Source organism: Myxocyprinus asiaticus, chromosome 8 (genome assembly GCF_019703515.2).
Source record: "Myxocyprinus asiaticus isolate MX2 ecotype Aquarium Trade chromosome 8, UBuf_Myxa_2, whole genome shotgun sequence".
Classification (NCBI taxonomy): domain Eukaryota; kingdom Metazoa; phylum Chordata; class Actinopteri; order Cypriniformes; family Catostomidae; genus Myxocyprinus; species Myxocyprinus asiaticus.
In genome coordinates, this window is record NC_059351.1 from 32942321 (window position 1) to 32962523 (window position 20203).

A 20203-nucleotide genomic window follows, 5' to 3' on the forward strand; every position below is an offset into this window, starting at 1 on the left:
TGCGCCAAAAGACCAAGGATTTCTTTATTCGCAAAATATTACGACTTTATTATTGAAATCGTATTTTTACATTTTTTTTATTTAACGTGCCAATAAAGTGCCATTGTGGGATCATGGAGTAAAGTCTCGAAACACCTGTTTTGGGTTTCATGACTGTTATTAAACATGATTCCTGGTTGTTTTTGACAAAGCAAAGTTTCAACGCTTGATAAACGGTTAGAGAGCGTTTTTTCCCTTTTGCTCTGGTGTGCAGACTTAAGTACAATAATTAGACAAGTTCAATGTCATTTGATTTTATACCATTTAAAAATAAAGGCACCCCAAAGAAGCTATTTAAACACAGCAGTTTAACTCCATGCACATGACATGGAAATGTGAAGCATGTTCATGAAAAGTTTTTTACATAATTTTTTCTCTCATAAATGTAAGCGACTGTAAATGTCAACATCATCGCTGATATCTAAAGGATTGAAGTCAGTCATGCAAAACATGAGTTCACTCATGTCATTCAATAAGTTTGCTTTCTTATTCCAACCATTACTCCTGATCTGGGGCTTCTGTAAACATTTAGTTTATACATGGACTTACGATTTTAATTTAATGGTGCAACACTCAAATATTTAGTATTGTGTACATTTTTACTTAGACCCCATTTACACCTGGTATTAACATGCATTTTTGGTGATTGGATCACATGTGTTCAGCGCTAAATACAGGTCTAAACGGGGTCTAAAATGTTTTATAATTGGATCACAAAAAACACATATGACCGCATTGCATTTGAGGTATAAATTCTAGTCCGTCCTGTATGCGTCCCAGACAAAATTAAAGCACCTCCCCTTTACCTGTCAGTCAACTGCTGCTCTAAAACAACAGTTTAAACTTTGTCGGTTATGAGCGGCTTTAAAAGGAAATAACCATCTGATCTGGAAATTTTAAAAGGTGGATACATGAACAAACACGAGAACTTCACGGATCTTCTTCAGTGTGTCTGAAATCAACATGCACGGGACACTTATGAGAAGTACGAACATCTGCAGCTCAGGTTAATACAGGTAATCCACTAAAATAACAGACAGTTCTGCTCGAAATGTTAAATTACATTTCATTCTTTAGATTAAATTTCAACTGCATCTGGGAGAAATAGCGCATCATTTATTAAATTTTTTTGCGATTTCTTTTTCTTTTCTGACTTTGTTACACTTTAATGTCAAAGGAGTCCCTCCCCTCCAAATCCGAATACAAGTGGTCACAGGAGATGCATTTAAGTGACCAGATGTCTCACCTGACCACATGTGTTCGGATCACCCAGGACACATCCTAATACTGTAGGGCTTTACTGGTTGTTTAGATCAGTGTTACTATCAGAAATAATTAATTATTTTTGTAGTTATTAATTAATATTTAAATTAATTAATTGGATCTAACTCATTAAAACCTCATATGGGGCTCCAGTAAATGTAGTGTGCTACGTTTAGGAGCAAGTTTGGTTATAAGCAATTATTAATAATTATCAAAGATAATTATTAATTATTAAAATCAATAGAACATTGATGAGAATCAATGTTAGCTTTTTAAAATCCTTTAAATCAACAATTATCAAAGATAATCGTTAATTGTTAACATCGATGAAACATTAATTAAAATTAACACTAGCTTATTGATCATTCAAATTCAATCATCAAAGATAATTATCAATTATCAAAAATCAGTAGAATATTAATAAGGATTAACATTGACGGGGCACCACCCTGGAATTAGGGACTAATAACCAAATAGTAAAACAGTCTCAATATTAGATTGTTTTCTTAGGAAAATCGACATCCGAAGTATATCGATTTTCGGGAAAAAAAACAATGAATGAAGGTTTGAATCCGAGCACTGACATCCCGTCAGCACGACACAGGCGTATGCAAAACAAACCAGAACACTTCTCTTTGTAATATAAACAAATTTATTTATGCAGTAATATCAATTAATAATTAATACAATGCAGTCAATAAACTTCCGACTTACAACTACAAACTAAACAGTGATATGATTAGATATGGAAATAAAATAATTCTATAACACATGAGGTGTGTGTGTGACAGTGTGTGTGTGTGTGTGTGTCAGTGTGGTTAGTGAGAGAGAGAGAGAGAGAGAGAGAGAGAGAGAGAGAAGTGACAGCCCTAAAGCTGATTTCGCGATCGTGGGAGAGAAAGCAGCTGTTTAGTTCATCACTCAGAGACGCGGTGGATGGCTTGTAAACAGTCCCGCGTTATTTGACTCTTTAATGGATGAACTCAGTTGCTGTCTCACCCGCGATAGCGAAATTGCACAACAATCCAATTTGGTTGGACCACAATACAGCAAAACAAATTTGTGATAATTAATACCCTGAGTATTAATAATGAGCGGACATGGCGATCCGTAAACTGTACAAGCAAAAACCTTGAAGCACAAGGATAACACACTATAATATTCTATCTCTGCCCAGACGTAAACCTCTTACTTGAATCGCATGAGAACACAGGTAGAATGTGTTTTCCTCCGTCCTTTAACTCTGACCCGGTTCCTGGAGGCTCGGGTGATGACGGGAGGCCGTTTCCTCGCTCTGTCGGCGGGTGGTACGGCTGTTGATTCTCGGTGGGCTGGCAGAGAACTCAGAAATGTCGACTTGATTGAAGATGGAAGAGAAATCTTTAATCTCTTCAGTTCTGTCGGCAAACGGATGAAGATGCGAATTGCTCGGCAGTCTCCTTCGGATCCGTTAGAGTGTTTGGTTGAACACAGAGTAATCTCAACTCGTCCAGCAAGATGGAGATTGTATGGCTACAGTTTCAAGTCGGACATTACTTCCTTGTGCCACGAGGTTGCACCGGAGAGCAGCAAAGAGCTACGTCTATATTCGGTGAACAAAGTCGCTGGAAGTAACTCACGAAACATTTCAGAGGTATTTCAACTCCTGATGATGTCATGTTTGAGGGACGTTCTGTTATGTGCCTCATCCAATAGGAGTTGAGAGTTCGATCCTTTAGTGAGCAAGGCTTCGTGGATTTGTAGTCTGTTTTGGACTCCCTTTGTTTGATTTTGGCGCGATTTTTATCAGTAAGATTTACGACTTAGAAGGTGGGGGCTTGAGTTATGTTTTTACGACTGTGTTAGGCCTGCCTTTGTCTTCTATCTGAATACATGAGGCCCAACAATACAAGGTGTAAATGGGGTCTTAGTGCCCATTTACACTATAAATAATGTAGGTTGTAACTTACGCATGGCTCCTCCCAGGTAAAAGCAGAAAAAGCAGTAGAGTGCTGATGCACAATCTTCACTTGCTGCTACTATTCTTCACCACTAGGTGATGAAATTCGGTGTTTATGAAGACAAAGAGCAACATGGAGAGGTACTAACCAAATAAACCTTTATCACAATCTGTGTGTCATTAGATTAAGGCTCCCTCCAATTTGTAACGTTAGCAAAGTTCCATCTCCTTTGTTATCAATGGATGATAGTCAGATTTCATAAATCAATTAAACTGATATAGTTGAATAATAAAACTGAATATTTTATATCGTATTTGTAATGATAAAATTTTTTGCAAAATGTTTTCAACTGAAATATTCACCTCTTAATCATACAAGTGCATTAAATTGCAGCCCCCCCCCCAAAATAAAAGCACTGTTAATGCAATGCATTTATTTTCAGTTAGTGCAATTCAGCGTGCTTTTCTGAATCAAAGATATTTGTCATCAATATGCTTCCATAGTTCTGCCGCTAAAAATTAGTCTGTGCTAAATGAAATTCAAACCACTTCCCCCAGTGGCCAAGGCTGGAAGTGATGTTGAATGTATGTGTGAGCTCCAGTTTCCAGGTGAAATGTCTACAGAGTGGTGCCAAAAGCAAGTTGTATTTTTTGTTAAAAATAGTGTAATACAGTTTACAGGAATGCATTTTTATTAACTCTACTCACAAACCCCAACAGTAAACCTAATCGTCAATAAGTAAAAATGCAACTTTAGAGCAAAAATGCAACCTACAATAACACTATTGTTTATATGAATGCTATTTTTTCCTGGTTTCCATGGGATCAGAACTGGTGTCTCAGAGGTTGCTCATGCGGGAAAGGTAAACTTATTTGAATTGATGCAAAAATTTCTGATGGGGCATGACACTTGTCAGTAATTCGGTTGATTTCAGGGTAGATGAGTATTCGTTATCAATATGCCAATTTCCTGTGTGATCATGCTGGTGCTAGATCCTCACTCTACGTACGAGTACCTATGAATACTAATGAAATCATGTTCATTTTGCATGCAGTGTTAGTGTTGTTGTTATGAATTCATTGTTCTTTTGGAGCCTTTGAGAGGTAACTATAGTCGTCATCTGTTTTCTGTCCTCTTCCACTCCCCCTCCTTTTTCTCTGTAGTGATTCTTTTGGACACTACGGCTGTGCTAGGAGAACTAAGCTGGAAGACCTACCCAGTAAATGGGGTAAGTAATATTTCCCCATGACCTTTGTACCTTCACATAATTTCTCTTGCAGTATGTACAAAGTGTAAATATGTGCCACAGTTATTAAAAATCAGTTCCCATGAAGCTCTTTTGAATTAATTCCAACCAATATAAGCCCATTCAGACATTACTTACCTTAGGTTAAACCAAACAGTGCAATTAAGTGTGAAAAAATAGTGTGTTGAAATTAAATTTATTCAGAACAGGTCATTGAGATGATATTATTGATCAAGAATGTATGCAGAGAGCTTCTTAAAGGGTGATTATTAACACAGGCCTCAATTCAATAATTCAATTTCCCCTTCTTTCATTTTCCTGAATACTATATAGAGAATTTCAAAGACATTAAAAGCATTCAAAGGTTTAGAAGCAATTTGAATGAAGCAAACAAGTGTGATCTCATAAACCAGAAGAGGTACTTACACTTGAGCAACATTATTATTATTACAGTGCATCCGGAAAGTATTCACAGCGCTTCACTTTTTCCACATTTTGTTATGTTACAGCCTTATTCCAAAATGGATTAAATTCATTATTTTCCTCAAAATTCTACAAACAATACCCCATAATGACAACATGAAAGAAGTTTCTTTCTTTGAAATCTTTGCAAATTTATTAAAAATAAAAAACGAAAAAAATCACATGTACATAAGTATTCACAGCCTTTGCCATGACACTCAAAATTGAGCTCAGGTGCATCCTGTTTTCACTGATCATCCTTGAGATGTTTCTACAACTTGATTGGTGTCCACCTGTGGTAAATTCAGTTGATTGGACATGATTTGGAAAGGCACACACCTGTCTATGTAAGGTCCCACAGTTAACAGTGCATGTCAGAGCACAGACCAAGCCATGAAGTCCAAGGAATTGTCTGTAGACCTCCGAGACAGGATTGTATCGAGGCTCAGATCTGGGGAAGGGTACAGAAAAATGTATGCAGCATTGAAGGTCCCAATGAGCACAGTGGCCTCCATCATCCGTAAATGAAAGAAGTTTGGAACCACCAGGACTCTTCCTAGAGCTGGCCGCCCGGCCAAACTGAGCGATCGGGGGAGAAGGGCCTTAGTCAGGGAGGTGACCAAGAACCCGATGGTCACTCTGACAGAGCTCCAACGTTTCTCTGTGGAGAGAAGAGAACGTTCCAGAAGAACAATCATCTCTGCAGCACTCCACCAATCAGGCCTGTTTGGTAGAGTGGCCAGACGGAAGCCACTCCTCAGTAAAAGGCACATGACAGCCCACCTGGAGTTTGCCAAAAGGCACCTGAAGGACTCTCAAACCATGAGAAACAAAGATTGAACTCTTTGGCCTGAATGGCAAGCGTCATGTCTGGAGGAAACCAGGCACCGCTCATCACCTGGCCAATACCATCCCTACAGTGAAGCATGGTGGTGGCAGCATCATGCTGTGGGGATTTTTTTCAGCGGCAGGAACTGGGAGACTAGTCAGGATCGAGGGAAAGATGAATGCAGCAATGTACAGAGACATCCTTGATGAAAACCTGCTCCAGAGCACTCTGGATCTCAGACTGGGTGAAGGTTCATCTTCCAACAGGACAACAACCCTAAGCACACAGCCAAGATAACAAAGGAGTGGCTCCGGGACAACTCTGTGAATGTCCTTGAGTGGCCCAACCAGAGCCCAGACTTGAACCCGATTGAACATCTCTGGAGAGATCTGAAAATGGCTATGCACCGACGCTCCCCATCCAACCTGTTGGAGCATGAGAGGTCCTGCAAAGAAGAATGGGAGAAACTGCCCAAAAATAGGTGTGCCAAGCTTGTTGCATCATACTCAAAGACTTGAGGCTGTAATTGGTGCCAAAGGTGCTTCCTACAAAGTATTGAGCAAAGGCTGTGAATACTTATGTACATGTGATTTTTTTCGTTTTTTATTTGTAATAAATTTGCAAAGATTTCAAACAAACTTCTTTCACATTGTCATTATGGGGTATTGTTTGTAGAATTATGAGTAAAATAATGAATTTAATCCATTTTGGAATAAGGTTGTAACATAACAAAATGTGGAAAAAGTGAAGCGCTGTGAATACTTTCCGGATGCACTGTATGTATATTTTTTTTCTGTCTTCCTCTTATAATAAAGTATGATGGATGCTCGATCAGTGCCATATTCTGAGATCAACTATAAGCATCAGCCCTGGTCTTGAGCTGAACTAGAGTGAAAGTTTGGTACGGGAGTAACCAGAGTTATCCCACAGAGTTTTTATTTGAGGGTGTGTAAAATGACCTATACCCCATAAAATTATTTCCCACTGAAGCCGCACTGCACATCTTCATATTAGTTCTGCTCTTACGCAGGTGCCCATGATGTCAAAGAAAGTGAGTTCATCTCAACAGTAAACACCACTGGGGTTTCATTTTTGGTGCAGTAACAGAACAGTATACACATCTCCGATCAAATCAATAATTCATGCGATAATATCCTGGGTCAGATACCTCTCCTATTTGTATTTACAACAAAGTCTTTCTCTGCTTCTTTCTGATAGGTCAGGGTATGTCATGTTAATCAAAGCCCCTGTTATTCTCCCATAGCCAGATGGAACACACCTTTTCTAGCCTTGGGAGACTTTCCCTGCTATTTAATTTGTTTTCGAGCAAGTGGAGACCAGAGTGTGTGTTTTGTTTACTCTGGCACAGACCTATCCTATGGGGTTCTCTCTCTCTCTCTCTCTCTCTCTCTCTCTCTCTCTGTTTGGAGGGGCAGGTTTGTTTGTGCTGTTCTATTGTTCTGATGACTATTCTCCCAGCTCCACTCCACTGTAAGCCCCTCAGATTCTGTGCAGTAATTACAAAATCTGTCATAGAGCCCTTGTATCCTCACACAATGTAAACACTTTTAGAAGAAAGAATGTGGCTCTGGCAAAGGTAGAGGAAGTATAATGTGCACATGGTAACCCTTATAAATATTCCAAAGAACTCTATTTTAGGGTACAGGGAAAGGCTTTAACAGAAGCTGTCATGACTAAAATCTTGGTATAATCAAATATAAGGGTCAATGATGTATTATTTATTTATTTATTTATTTATTATTATTATTATTATTTATTTTTTTGCTCTGTTACAGTAAGCTATTCAAAAATACATTAAAATGCAATTCACACAAAACAATAACTTGAAAACACCTCTACTATGAACTGTGGCACACTATAAAAATGTGCTATTATGTTTTCAATATCTAAGTCATTTTTATATTTTACTCCAGGGACAGTAAATAAATAAATAAATAAATATTCTTAGTAAAACCTGAAGTTCTTTGGGAAATAAATGGCCATAAGAAGTTTTTTTTTTTTTTTTTTTTTTTTTTTTTTATGTCTTAATAATTTGTCGACCAGTTTTGTTTTAAAATATCTTTAATATTTGAAAAAAACTTTTGTTCACCAAAACCAGAGGACCCCTTTAGAACCTCATGTTTGTGTTTCTTCTTTTTTAATATCATATTTTTTATGATAAAAAAAAAAAAAAAAAAAAAAAAAAAACATGATATTTGTTAAAAAAGTTTTTTATTTATTTATTTTTTTTGTGGAAATTAATTATTAAGTTGTGAACACTCAGATGTATTTAAGGTGCATGGAAAGTATTTTAACATGATTTAGTTTAATGACATTAAATACATTTTTAAAAAAAAAATTTTTTTATTATAAGACCAATATGGACATGAATATTACATTTATATGAACTTTTTTAAACAGATTTTTGATGGATTTCTATTTTTATTTATTTTTTTCACCTCAGACAAACTGATTTGTCATTGACCCTTAATCACATTTTACATATTTAAGGAAAATCAGTATATGGAAATATCTGAAATGTTTAAAAAAGGTATTAAGACGTTATAACTGTTTATGTTACGTTAAGTTTATGTATATATAAGCATATATTGTTGAGCTGTGACTTAGCATTTGTGCTCCATCTCATTGGAGGGTTTGAATCTGACTTGCGAACCCCCCTCTTCTTCTCATCATATTCTCTCCTCTCCACTGTGAATAAAAATCACAAAAGACCAAATATAAAAATGAAAAAGTTTTATTTTGCCAGCATAGAAAGGTCACAGATGCAAATATCCTCAGCCAGAACAGTTTTTGCTCTAAGAAGTTATGCTTAAAAACTGCTGGCCATTAGCCTCGTTTAGTTCGCCTCAGGTCTTCATATCCCTTCTTGGATGAAAAGGCTGTGACACAATTATTCAGAGACGGCCAATTCATTGCAAATCGGCACAATTAAAAACATCCAGTATGGGTACATTACTATAGTTAAAATACAGAGACTTCTGTGCCAGTCAAAGGGTGATTAATGATCTGTTAATGCTCTCTCATTCCCTGTCGGCCATTTGAAAGGTTGACCTTTTCTAAAAAAAAAAAAAACCCTGTCCATCTCTTTTCAAAGAAGCATAGCACTGGGATGTGAATGATTAATACATGCTGTTTTAGGAGAGGTTGTGTCAGATGAGACAGAAAGTCAAATTTGAGTGTTAATTTCTTATCTGTAATGGAACTTTCAACGACCTTCAGCAGGACAGATCTTTTATTTACTGACAACTCTCAACAAAGTCTGGACTTTAACCATCGAAGCTCAAATATTTGACGGTCTGTGAAGTTTTTAAATATCTATAAAATATACAACCATATAGATATATAAAAATATAGGATTTTAAATCAACCTCTTCTCTTTCAGGTTGTTCACTTGTAGCACAGCTCCAAAAATGTCAACATTGCAGTGCCATTTATTTATTTATTATAATTTTGTTAGAAACAAACCAGACAACACATATCTGAATATGTGGGTCGTGACCTCCCTGAAAGGTGCTGATGTGATATAATGCTTTCATGATCAGTCAAAGCTTATTTTTCAGTCCCGCACTTTGCTTTCTTCTCTCGTGCATTCCTCGGTCTTGAGGCGTCCTGCCTCCATATCTACATACTCTTAATGATCAGTGCCTGTGGTCTTTCAATAGAGTTTTTGTCACACAGACTGTAGACTGACTGGACTGTCTCCCACCGGTCAGATTGTACCCCTGATTCCAGTCTATACTTCCAGCCCATTCTCACACCCAGGCATCAAATACTGCTCTTGTGCAATAGCCCTCCATGTCACTATATAGACACCAAAAGCACCCAGTGGAGCTGCCTTTAACAGTGCATGCTACAGCAGATCAGGGTGAAATCTAGTTGAAAGTGATCATCCCTATGCCCCAATAACTCCGAAGTCCAGAGCCCTCGAAATGGGTTCTCTGAAGGGAACATGACATTACTTACAGAATGTAAAGTTACCCTTCACGAACAGTCTTGTGGAAGAGCCCTTCAAGAAAGAATTGATTTTCCCACTTTCATTTGGAACAACCCTTCAATTGGCGTTCCCTTCCCTCGGTAGTGCCCTTTAAGGGAGAAAAAATGCCTGGGAATTCGCTCTGGAACCTCGAAGTGCCGTGGCCTCAGATGAGTAAAGGCACTTACACACTAGGGAAACCTCAGACAGGGTTTCTGATGCATAGGAGTGTGAAAGGTCCATTTGGAAGGCATGTTCTTGAGGGAGGAGGTGGTTCAGTCTGAAAACAAGTGACAATTGCTGATAAAGATGGTTATCTAAAATATGACTTTTCAACAATGTACCAGTAAACATTGAAACACTTGTCCAGGCTCGCTCTCTACAATTACTATATTTTTAGTCAGACAGAGAAAAATAATAAATGACAGGGAATGAATACACTGCATTTATAGTCCCGCCTTTCTGGGATTCTCATTGGTCAACTCATGCCTACGTCAGAGTGTGTTGTATCAAAAGTTGAAATGGTCTAAACTTTTGGTCGCATGATGGAGCACTACTATTGCAAACCCTTGTGTTTTTCCCTCTCTGTCATTCTAACGCACCATATCCATTGAAATCAATGCATTTGCAGCATTCTCTGACCTGGCGTAAACTGTAGTGTGTAGGCGCCCTAACAGTGGCTGTATTTGACACCTTGGGAGTGAGAACTACACATGTTAACATCAGAGAATTAATCTAATAATCTAATATCAGTGTGCTCTCTGATATATGAGGTTGATTATGTGTGGTTGTTTATTGATTGACTTAAGAGTGCTTTGCTTCTAGTTTACAGAAAAAAGCTGAGTAGCTCCCATTGATTTAGAGAACTTTTTGTTATCGTCATTGCATCTGACACTAAATATGATGCTTATTTTAACACTCATGCACAGCCTAATGCTGCTCATCACTGTGAGAAAAGATGTTCTCCTGTTGTTTTACTCAGTCTTTACTATTTAATACTGCAGCATTAATTTTTCACTCATAGTCCTGTTCTAAAAGTGATGCTCTCTACACAAATCTCTGTTTTAATGATGTGATTTACCAAAGCCCCAACTCTAAACCTAACCGTCAGTGGAGTAAAAATGCAATTTTAGAGCGAAAATGCATCCTCTGAATCACGCTTACCATTGATTATGTAAACACAACAACTTCTGGGAGACCCCAAGATACCCTGGATACCCATGTGGTGGAGGATGTTCACACAATGCTGTCAGTAGCACTAGAGGGATAGGTGATCGTGTTTGAATTGAAGCAAAAATGTCTGATGAGGGATAGCAATTTTCAGTAATTTGGCAGAATAGGGAAAATTTCAGGGTACACAACCATTTGGACACAGCATGTTGATATAATGCGGATATATAATACCAGCATAAGAGAAGTTCACAAAATTGCTGACATGAAATGAACACTTGAGCACAGTATTTGCTCAAAATTCATTGGTAAACTTCATTGGTAAACTAGAAAGCATAACATTTTCGTTATTTATTGAAAAGGCTGTTGGTAGATTTTGGAACTGAAACGTCATGGTTACTTGTGTAACCTCCGTTTCCTGATGGAGGGAACGAGACGTTGTGTCCCTCCTGCCACAACACTGAACTACCTGCTGAAATGGCCGGACCTTGTCTCGGCTCACTCGATGTTGTGTCGATGTAGTGACACTAGGGGTCCCTATACAAAACACCACAACTGGCTGAACTGTGTTACGTGAACTGGTGGTGTGTGGTGGGCAGACCACTGTGTGCCTCGTAGCCAGCACTCCAGGTCGACACATAACCTCCCCCAACATAGTTATGAGTGTCGAACGGCCCTTTGGGGACAAGCCGACTACCCAAAAGTTAGAGACAGGCTAACCCAGTCGTGGCCTCTTTTCCCCTTCTTTTTTTCCACTCCCTAAAAAAGAAGGGGGATTATCCGATTGGGCCGCCAGGTCTAGTCAGGGGTGTCCCTCCCAAGGGGAAGACACCGCGGAGACCACACCTCGCCCAAAGAGAGGGGGGGATATTTAAGTGGAAAAATACGTCACATGGTCTTTCCGACCATGTGGAGAGTCTTCAAGGTAGATCCTACCAAACGGGGGAGGAGTTAGTACAAACATGGAGACTGGGGCAGAGGGGATCTGCCCAAGGAAGCCGCAGTTTGCCAACAGGGAAACGAATTAGCGGAAGATAAACATCACATGGGGTTAGCCTTACAGGGAACCGCTACATGCGGAGCACCTACCCCAGAACAGGACTCTTAGTTAGCACATGTACTGGGCCGGCAGTGAGTCTCTCCGAAAACTCGACTGCCACAGGGCTCAGAGGAAGTCAACCAGGGAACAAAGTTTGTGAACACTACTGGGAATTAATGGCGCACATCTTCAGCTCAAAAGGAGGTGGAAGGCGCTATGTGCAAGTGATACAGCCGGCCGGCTATCCCGGGCTTATCCGCTTGTATTGCGTGCCACTACCTGGGATGAAACCGGTTCCACCCGGAGGTTGTAAAACCTTGCAAAGGTGTTGGGTGTTGCCCAGCCTACTGCTCTGCAAATGTCTGTTAGAGAGGCACCCCTGGCCAGGGCCCAGGAGGCCGCTACGCCCCTGGTAGAATGGGCTCATAGCCCTACCGGGGGCGGCATGTCCTGGGCGTGATATGCCATAGTTATGGCATTAATGAGCCAGTGGGTGATCCTCTGCTTGGAGACAGCGCTTCCTTTCCGCTGTGCACCAAAGCAGACAAAGAGCTGCTCAGAGATCGAAAAGCTCTGCGTGCAATCCAAATAGATGTGTAAAGTGCGCACCGGACACAGCAACGACAGGGCTGGGTCTGCCTCCTCCTGGGGCAGCGCTTGCAGGTTCACCACCTGGTCCCTAAAAGGGGTCGTGGGAACCTTGGGCACATAGCCTGGTCGGGGTCTCAGGATCACGTGAGAGTAGCCCGGACCGAACTCCAGGCACTTGCAGGTCTCCTACCCTCTTGATGGAAGTGAGCGTAGTCAGGAGGGCAGTCTTCAAGGAGAGTGCCTTAAGCTTCAAGTTCCACACAAGGGAGACCAAGGGGACAACAACGTCGGACATACCGGCAGGTGGGGCCTCGTGGCGGGGTGGAGCTCGAGGAAGCCACACCACGTCGTGGCCGTGCTGAGTCTAGGGACATTGAAGCACTTACCTGGCTCCTTGTGACCACCCCTGGAACAGCCTGGGATGGGGGAGGAAGAGGCCTGTCCTCGTAACCCGTGGAGACTGCCACATCGGGGGCGGCTGTGTGCCACCACTGGTCGCTCAGGGGCGGGAAGACCACTGCTGGAAATCCTATCCTGCAAGGAAAAACCCGTGGACGGTAGTCGTGATGCGTGGGGCGTTCTCTGCAGTGCACCAGTGCAGAGGGGGGAGAAGCCGCTAAAATGCGCCGTCAGATCCAGCAGAGGTGAATGAACAGTAGAAATTCAGCTCAGTGAGCATGACCGTTTGGCTCCGAAGAGAAAATCTGAATGAGTGGTTGCATACCAGCTCCTTTTATACCCATATGTCCGGGGGAGTTGCATGCAAATACCACTCGCCAATTTTCATTGGCCTTTTATCAAAGACCAGAGGTGTCTCGGGCTCCCAAGAGTGACTCCTAGTGTCACTACATCGACACAACATCAAGTGTGTGACAGATAGGGAACCATTTTTATTGGTTATTGTGCAAGCAGGGTTCAGCCCAGACTCTGTTGGAGCACTAGGCGAGATTTTAGGTCTAAAAAGAGAACATGTCTGGGAAAAAGGGACGGATGGTTACCCTATGTAACCATTTATTAGTACTGAAAGGATGTTAGTGGCACATGTCACACAACGCAGGGGTAGAGGGGCACACAGTTATCATGAGAGGGTGCACTTCTGAACCAAGTGAACACAGTAATAGGTAGGGCTGCATACACACTTTGAGATTAGATTAGATTCCTATTCATGTTGGTATATTTCTGTTATAATGTCCATTGTGCATACATATGAAATAAATTCTTTCTCAGACAATTCCATGTCTCTGTACAAATTCCATGTACTCCATCAATAAATATGATGTCTTGAAATTTTATTTATATACGACAGATCTGTTGAATGCTTGATTCTGATTGGTTGACAGACGTTCTAAGACCTATCATAGCCGTGCATTTACTGAAAAATAATGGCACACCCATTATTTTTCAGTAAACACACGGCTATGATTGGTCTTTACTGCATAACAGTTCCATATCACTTAGCCAAATTATGTCAGTTATTTCATAGATCAGTTCAGGCTACCACAGCAAAATAACCAACTAAAACAATGACATTGGTTAAGAACATCAGATAAGAATGACAAACAATGTCTATAATACCCTACATTTATTTCAATTTCTGTTGAAAAGCACTCTTGCGCTCCCTCACACTCTTTCAGTCTCATCTCACCCACACTGAAACATATACATACTGTCACGGCTCCGGTGAGTTTGCCGGTTTGTTTTGTATGTTTTGTTATTTTCTCTCCCTCATGTCTCGCAGGCATGGCGGCATGCATGATCGGTGTTTTCATGGGAACATTGATTGATCCCGGGGGAACGCTGATCATGCTACTGATTAGCATGCTGAGCAACACCTGTTCTCCTCTAATTCACTCCCTACTTAAGCCCTTCATGTTCTCAGTATCTTTGCTAGATTGTTGTTTGGTGTGAAGTAACTAACCTCACTCTCTCTGCCTAGTTGGTCCTGTCTCGTGTTTCTGTTGGTTGCCTGCGTGTCGGGTGTGTGGTTGCCTTCCAGTTTACTGCATGTCAGCTGGGTTTCCACGGAGGATACCTTGTCTTTGCCCGTGTGTCGGGAGCTAGATCACCCTACCCTGCTGGGCGTCGTTCTGCACCTCACTAAGCTTCAACGGAGGATTCCACTAATCTATTCCTGACTTCCACAATGCACACACTCATTCTACGAACACACTCTTCACGGATTGCCCCTGGCATGGCCACAGCACGTGCGAGCAGCTCCACCTATCTCCTGATGCTGACCCTTCTCAGGAAGCATCTTCACCGGCTCCTGCGGTTACCCAGGTTTCTGGACTTTTTGAAGCCCGCATTCCCTCTCCTGTATTCAGGTGAGACTGAATCCTGTTATTTTTTTAAACAGATTTTGGATGGATTTCTATTTGTGAATCCTGTGAATTCTTCATGTTACATCCCTTTACTTTTGCATTGGATATGATGAACGTGGTTTGTGTAATCACGCTCCTCACCAGAAGGGCTGGTGAATGGGGCACTGCCATGTGGGACAACAGACATCCCTGCTGTGCTTTCTATCAAGGCTTTTCCATGGAACTCCGCCAAGGTCGGGAGGGGCGAGGGTCTTATCTGAACTGTCTCAAGGAGATCGTCGAGTCTCAGATTATGCTATCAAATTTCGCACCCTGGCTGCTTCTTGCGCTTCGATGACTTCCATCAACGCCTGACCCTATGCCGTCACCACCGTCGATGCCGGTTTCCACCTACCCAGGCGGCTGATCCTCCTACTCGGTCTGCTTCTTCAGCCAACTCACCAGTATCACAGCCCAACACTGAGCCGATGCAAGTCAGAAGAACTCAAATCTCATGTAGGGAGAAACAGCGACATTTTGTTAATGGACTATGTTTTCATTGTGCTTGTTCTGGTCATCTCTCTTCTTCCTGTCCAGTAAAAGACACCGCTCGTCAATAGAAAAGGGGTTACTGGTGAGCGCAACACCATTGGACAAAACCCCTGGACTTTGGACAATTCTCCTGGCCCAGCTGCAGTATGGATCTGCCTGTCACATGGTTTTTGCCTTGGTTGATGCCGGAGCTGAAGGGAACTTTATTGATTTCAACGTGGCTTCTAAATGGCGACTTCCTGTGGTCCAGTTGGATAAACACATCACCGCCCACACCCTCAGTGGCACGCCGCTGTCCGTCATCAGTCAATCCACAAAGCCGGTCACCTTTGTCTCTAGGAATCATATGGAGCAGTTGTCCTTTTATCTGATCCAATCTCCATTGGCACCGGTAGTGTTGGGGCATCCTTGGGTGGTAACGCACAACCCACACATAGACTGGTAAACCAACACTGCTCTTGCTTGGAGTCCTTATTGTTTGTTGCACTGTCTTAACTCTGCTGTTTCCCCTGTCCAGTCTTGTGTTTCGTTGCAGGATGAAATGGTGGTACCGTTGACATACCATGGCTTGAGGGCCATGACCCTTCCTCCTCATCACCCATATAACTGTGCGATTGAACTGCTTCCTGGCACCTCGCCGCCTCAGTGATGGCTGTATTCGTTCTCGGCTCCCGAGAGGGAGGCCATGAACAGGTATATCAATGATTCTCCTGCAGCCAGTCTCATCTGCCCTTCCTCATCGCAGGCAAGGGAGGGGTTCTTCGTGGAGAAGAAGGATGGCTCACTTAGACCCTGTATTAATTATTGGGGGCTGAATGACATCACAGTGAAGAATCGTTATCTTTAGACATTGATGTCCTCAGCATTTGAGCTTTTGCAGGGAGTGTCCATCTTTACGAAGCTGGACTTACGCAACGCTTATCACCTTGTCCGGAATAGCAAGGGGGATGAGTGGAAGACAGCTTTTAACACCCATAGGGGGCACTTTGAATATTTGGTTATGCCTTTCGTATTGGTCAGTGCCCCCGCCGTCTTCCAGGGGCTTGTAAATGACATGCTTAGAGACATGATTGTTCGTTTTGTGTTTGTATACCTTGATATTGATGATATTCTGATCTTCTCCCAGAACATCCTGGATCAAGTTCAGCATGTCAGGCAGGTGCTTCAGTGACAGCTAGAGAATCAGCTGTTCGTCAAGGTAGAGAAGTGCTCTTTTCATGCACAGTAGGTTCCGTTCCTGTGGTTCATCGTTTCATCTGAGGGAGTGCGCATGGACCCGGCTAAGGTTAGAGCCATCTCCAATTGGCCCAATCCAGATTCTCGCAAGGCATTGCCGAGGTTTCTGGGGCTTTCTAATTTTTATCTGAGGTTTATTAGGAACTACAGCCAACTCTCTGCACCTCTGGCGGACCTCACCTCCACACGCACTGACTTCCACAACGCACACATTCATTCTATGAACTCTTCACAGATTGCCCCTAGCACGGCCACAGCATGCACACTTCTCAGTCATCTCTCACCGCTGCTGCAGCCGGTGCCGGGATCCTCAACATCCTCACATTGGATGCTCACATTTATTGTAAATGTATCCTTTGAATTGTTCCTCTGCATTTGGGTCTGTTAGTCTTGCTAATGCTCATTAAACATACGCAGACGCACACACACACACAAACCCACACACACACACATACACACATACAGAGAGAGACTCAAGTCAAACAGATCCTTGATGTAAAAGCATCCCCGCAACTTGATCAATAAAACAGTTCCTATACTATACAAAATAACAATATCTGTGAAAAGCACTGTCATGCTGCCCATCCCCTCTCACTCACTCACACATGCTGACACACACACATACTGACTGGATGCACACACATACTCGTGAGCCAGACACATGCCTTAATATCAATGGACCCCTGTGACTTAAAACTATTATGTAGCAACGGGAAAGCTATATACAAGAGTTTCTGCTGGGAAGTATAATTACAGTAAACATTTTGAAGCAATGTAACTGCTGACGAGAGCCGCAGCAAACAGAGGTAATAATCCCACATGCGATTTCTCTCAGTTTTTTCTCTCTCTCTCTCGCTCACACACACATACACACAAATTACCTTGTTACTCCAGTAAGTGCTTGAAATCAGTGCAAGCCTGAAACTTCTGTTACGAGTTCTAAAGTGACATTTTCGAACTAACAGTGGAGGCTTGGGCTGTCTAAAAGCAAGACACTGAATCCATGGTGGAATAAAGTAGTTCCACTCACAAGAGCATTTTAGGGACGAAAAAAAAAGAAAATGTCTTGAGATAAACCCTGAAAGTTGTCTTAAGGTGTGGTAATCATGGTACACTGCCTGGCCAAAAAAAAAAAGTTGCTGTTTGGATTTAAATAATGGTTATGATCTGGGGTTGCTTCAATTGGTCAGGTCTAGGCTCGATAACGTTATGCGGCAATAAAATGAAGTCAGCTGACTACCTGAATCTACTGAATGACCAGGTTATCTCTTCAATGGATTTTTTTATTCTCTAACGACACAGGCATATTCCAGGACGACAATACCAAGATTCATTGGGCTCAAATTGTGAAAGAGTGGTTCGGGAAGCTAAGGAATCATTTTCAAACATGAATTGGCCACCACAGAGTCCTGACCTTAACCCCACTGAAAGTCTTTGGGATGTGCTGGAGAAGACTTTACAGAGTGATTCGACTCTTCTGTCATCAATACAAGATCTTGGCCAAAAATTAATGCAACTCTGGATGGAAGTAAATGTTGTGACATTGCATAAGGTTGTTGAAACAATGCCATGACGAATGTGCACCATAATCAAAGCTAAAAGCGGTAGTGACGACGGGATTACTGTTGTGCGTGAAAATCCCAGGAGATCAGCAGTTACAGAAATACTCAAACCAGCCCATCTGGCACCAACAATCATGCCATGGTCCAAATCACTGAGATCACATTTTCTCCCCATTCTGATGGTTGATGTGAACATTAAATAATCACATGGATGTTTGTTGGTGCCAGATGGGCTGGTTTGAGTATTTCTGTAACTGCTGATCTCGGGACTTTCACACACAACAGTCTATAGAATTTACTCCGAATGGTGCTAAAAACAAAAGACATCCAGTGAGCGGCAGTTCTGTGGACGGAAATGCCTTGTTGATGAGAGAAGTCAACAGAGAATGGCCGGGGGGGGGGGGGGGGGGGGGGTTCTCCTAAACAGGTAGGCAGGTGGTTTTAATGTTGTGGCTGATCAGTGTATATATATATATATATATATATATATATATATATATATATATATATATATATATATATATAAATAATAAAAAAATAAAAAGTTAAATATAAATATATAATGAATATAAATATATAATTTTAGTTAATATTGATTGTTTCAATGCATATTTTTTATTATTTACTGTTATTTATATTGATTTGTAGAACAAACGGCTAAAATGGTACTGTCTCTTAAAGAAGAAGTTCAGCAAGCATCTCACAGAACTGTTTTGGTTGAGCGCTTAATGAGAGTGGAAGTGCACCACTTTTTTACCACATCCATGCTGTGTGTGATTAGAATGAAATGTTTTTACTATTGTTGTTTTTGATCAACAATACAACTTCATTATACACACACATACTGTATCTCTCTGAGTATCCATAACCCTTTCTGTCCCTCCATCTCTCTCTCAGCTGTACTGTAGTGTCCTATATCTATTTTCATGGTCATGAAAGATTTGTTTTCATAACTTGCCCAATTGGAGATGAGCACAAGAACCTGGTCTAAGCTCAGAACATCACCATCAGCCTCTGCTTTACAGGCAGTAACAAATTGCTGTTGCTTCTCATTTACATGCCCGGTTGGCCTTGACATGTTGTATCTTGCTTTTGCTCTCCAGAAAAGCAGCAGTGTTTTTTAGGTAATACAACACATTGGACATTATGCGATTCTTCCATTTGATTTACACTGTAACAAACTGCCCAAAATGATGAATTACCCAAATAAATTGATCTGAGAAACATATTTTGTATTATGTGTATCTGCAAAAGAAGGAGGCATACCCATAAACCCTGCTGTGACTCTGCTTTGCCCTGCTATTGTTGTGACCATTCCTGTTGTCAATATGGACAAGAACCTTGATAAGGGACAGAATGGAATGTCAAAAGCGTCAAGTCGAGTCAAATGTATTTGTATAGTGCTTTTTACAACAGGTGTTGTTTCAAAGCAGCTGTACAAGAAATTATGCTATAACAGAAATGAATAAATATAATTCCAATATTAGTTATTTATGTTTAGAACTATTAGTGGCTTAAATTAGTAAACTAAGTAAGTGTTGTGGGTCAATGGTTAAACAAAATGATTTTATATGAACTATAAGTTTTAGTGTTAAAGTCCTTGAAGTCATCCCGAATTAACTGAGGAAATACACGTGGATGCATTGTCCTTTGATTTTGGCCGATGAAGGCTTTAGTTAGTGGTTAATTCATTTTCTATGTAGTTCATTTTTTTTAAGAGAGTGTTATCCCTCGAACAAAAACATTTATTATACTATTCATTGCTATAACTGCATGTTTGCCCTACATAAAAAAAAAAAAAAAGAAAAATTAAAAATAAAAAAAAACTTGGCTTGATATTGATATTTTACTTTGTGTGGTTCAAAAGTACTGATTGAACTAGATATGTAAAATTTGTTGAGACAAACTATAATGTTGGTCTGACAAAACCTGAAAGTTTAAAATAGTTTTAAATATGTGGAGGTAGAAATTTTTACAGGT

The 20203-nt window shown here is 40.9% G+C and overlaps 1 protein-coding gene across 1 annotated transcript in view; it reads left to right on the top strand.

Moving 5' to 3' along the window:
- The window catches only part of LOC127444833 (ephrin type-A receptor 6-like), a 218176-nt gene that overhangs the window by 30200 nt on the left and 167773 nt on the right, over window positions 1-20203 (top strand). Inside the window, exon 2 of the mRNA XM_051704393.1 lies at window positions 4406-4470. Within this exon, the coding sequence (XP_051560353.1) occupies window positions 4406-4470 (65 nt within the window). The remainder of the gene's footprint in view (window positions 1-4405; window positions 4471-20203) is intronic.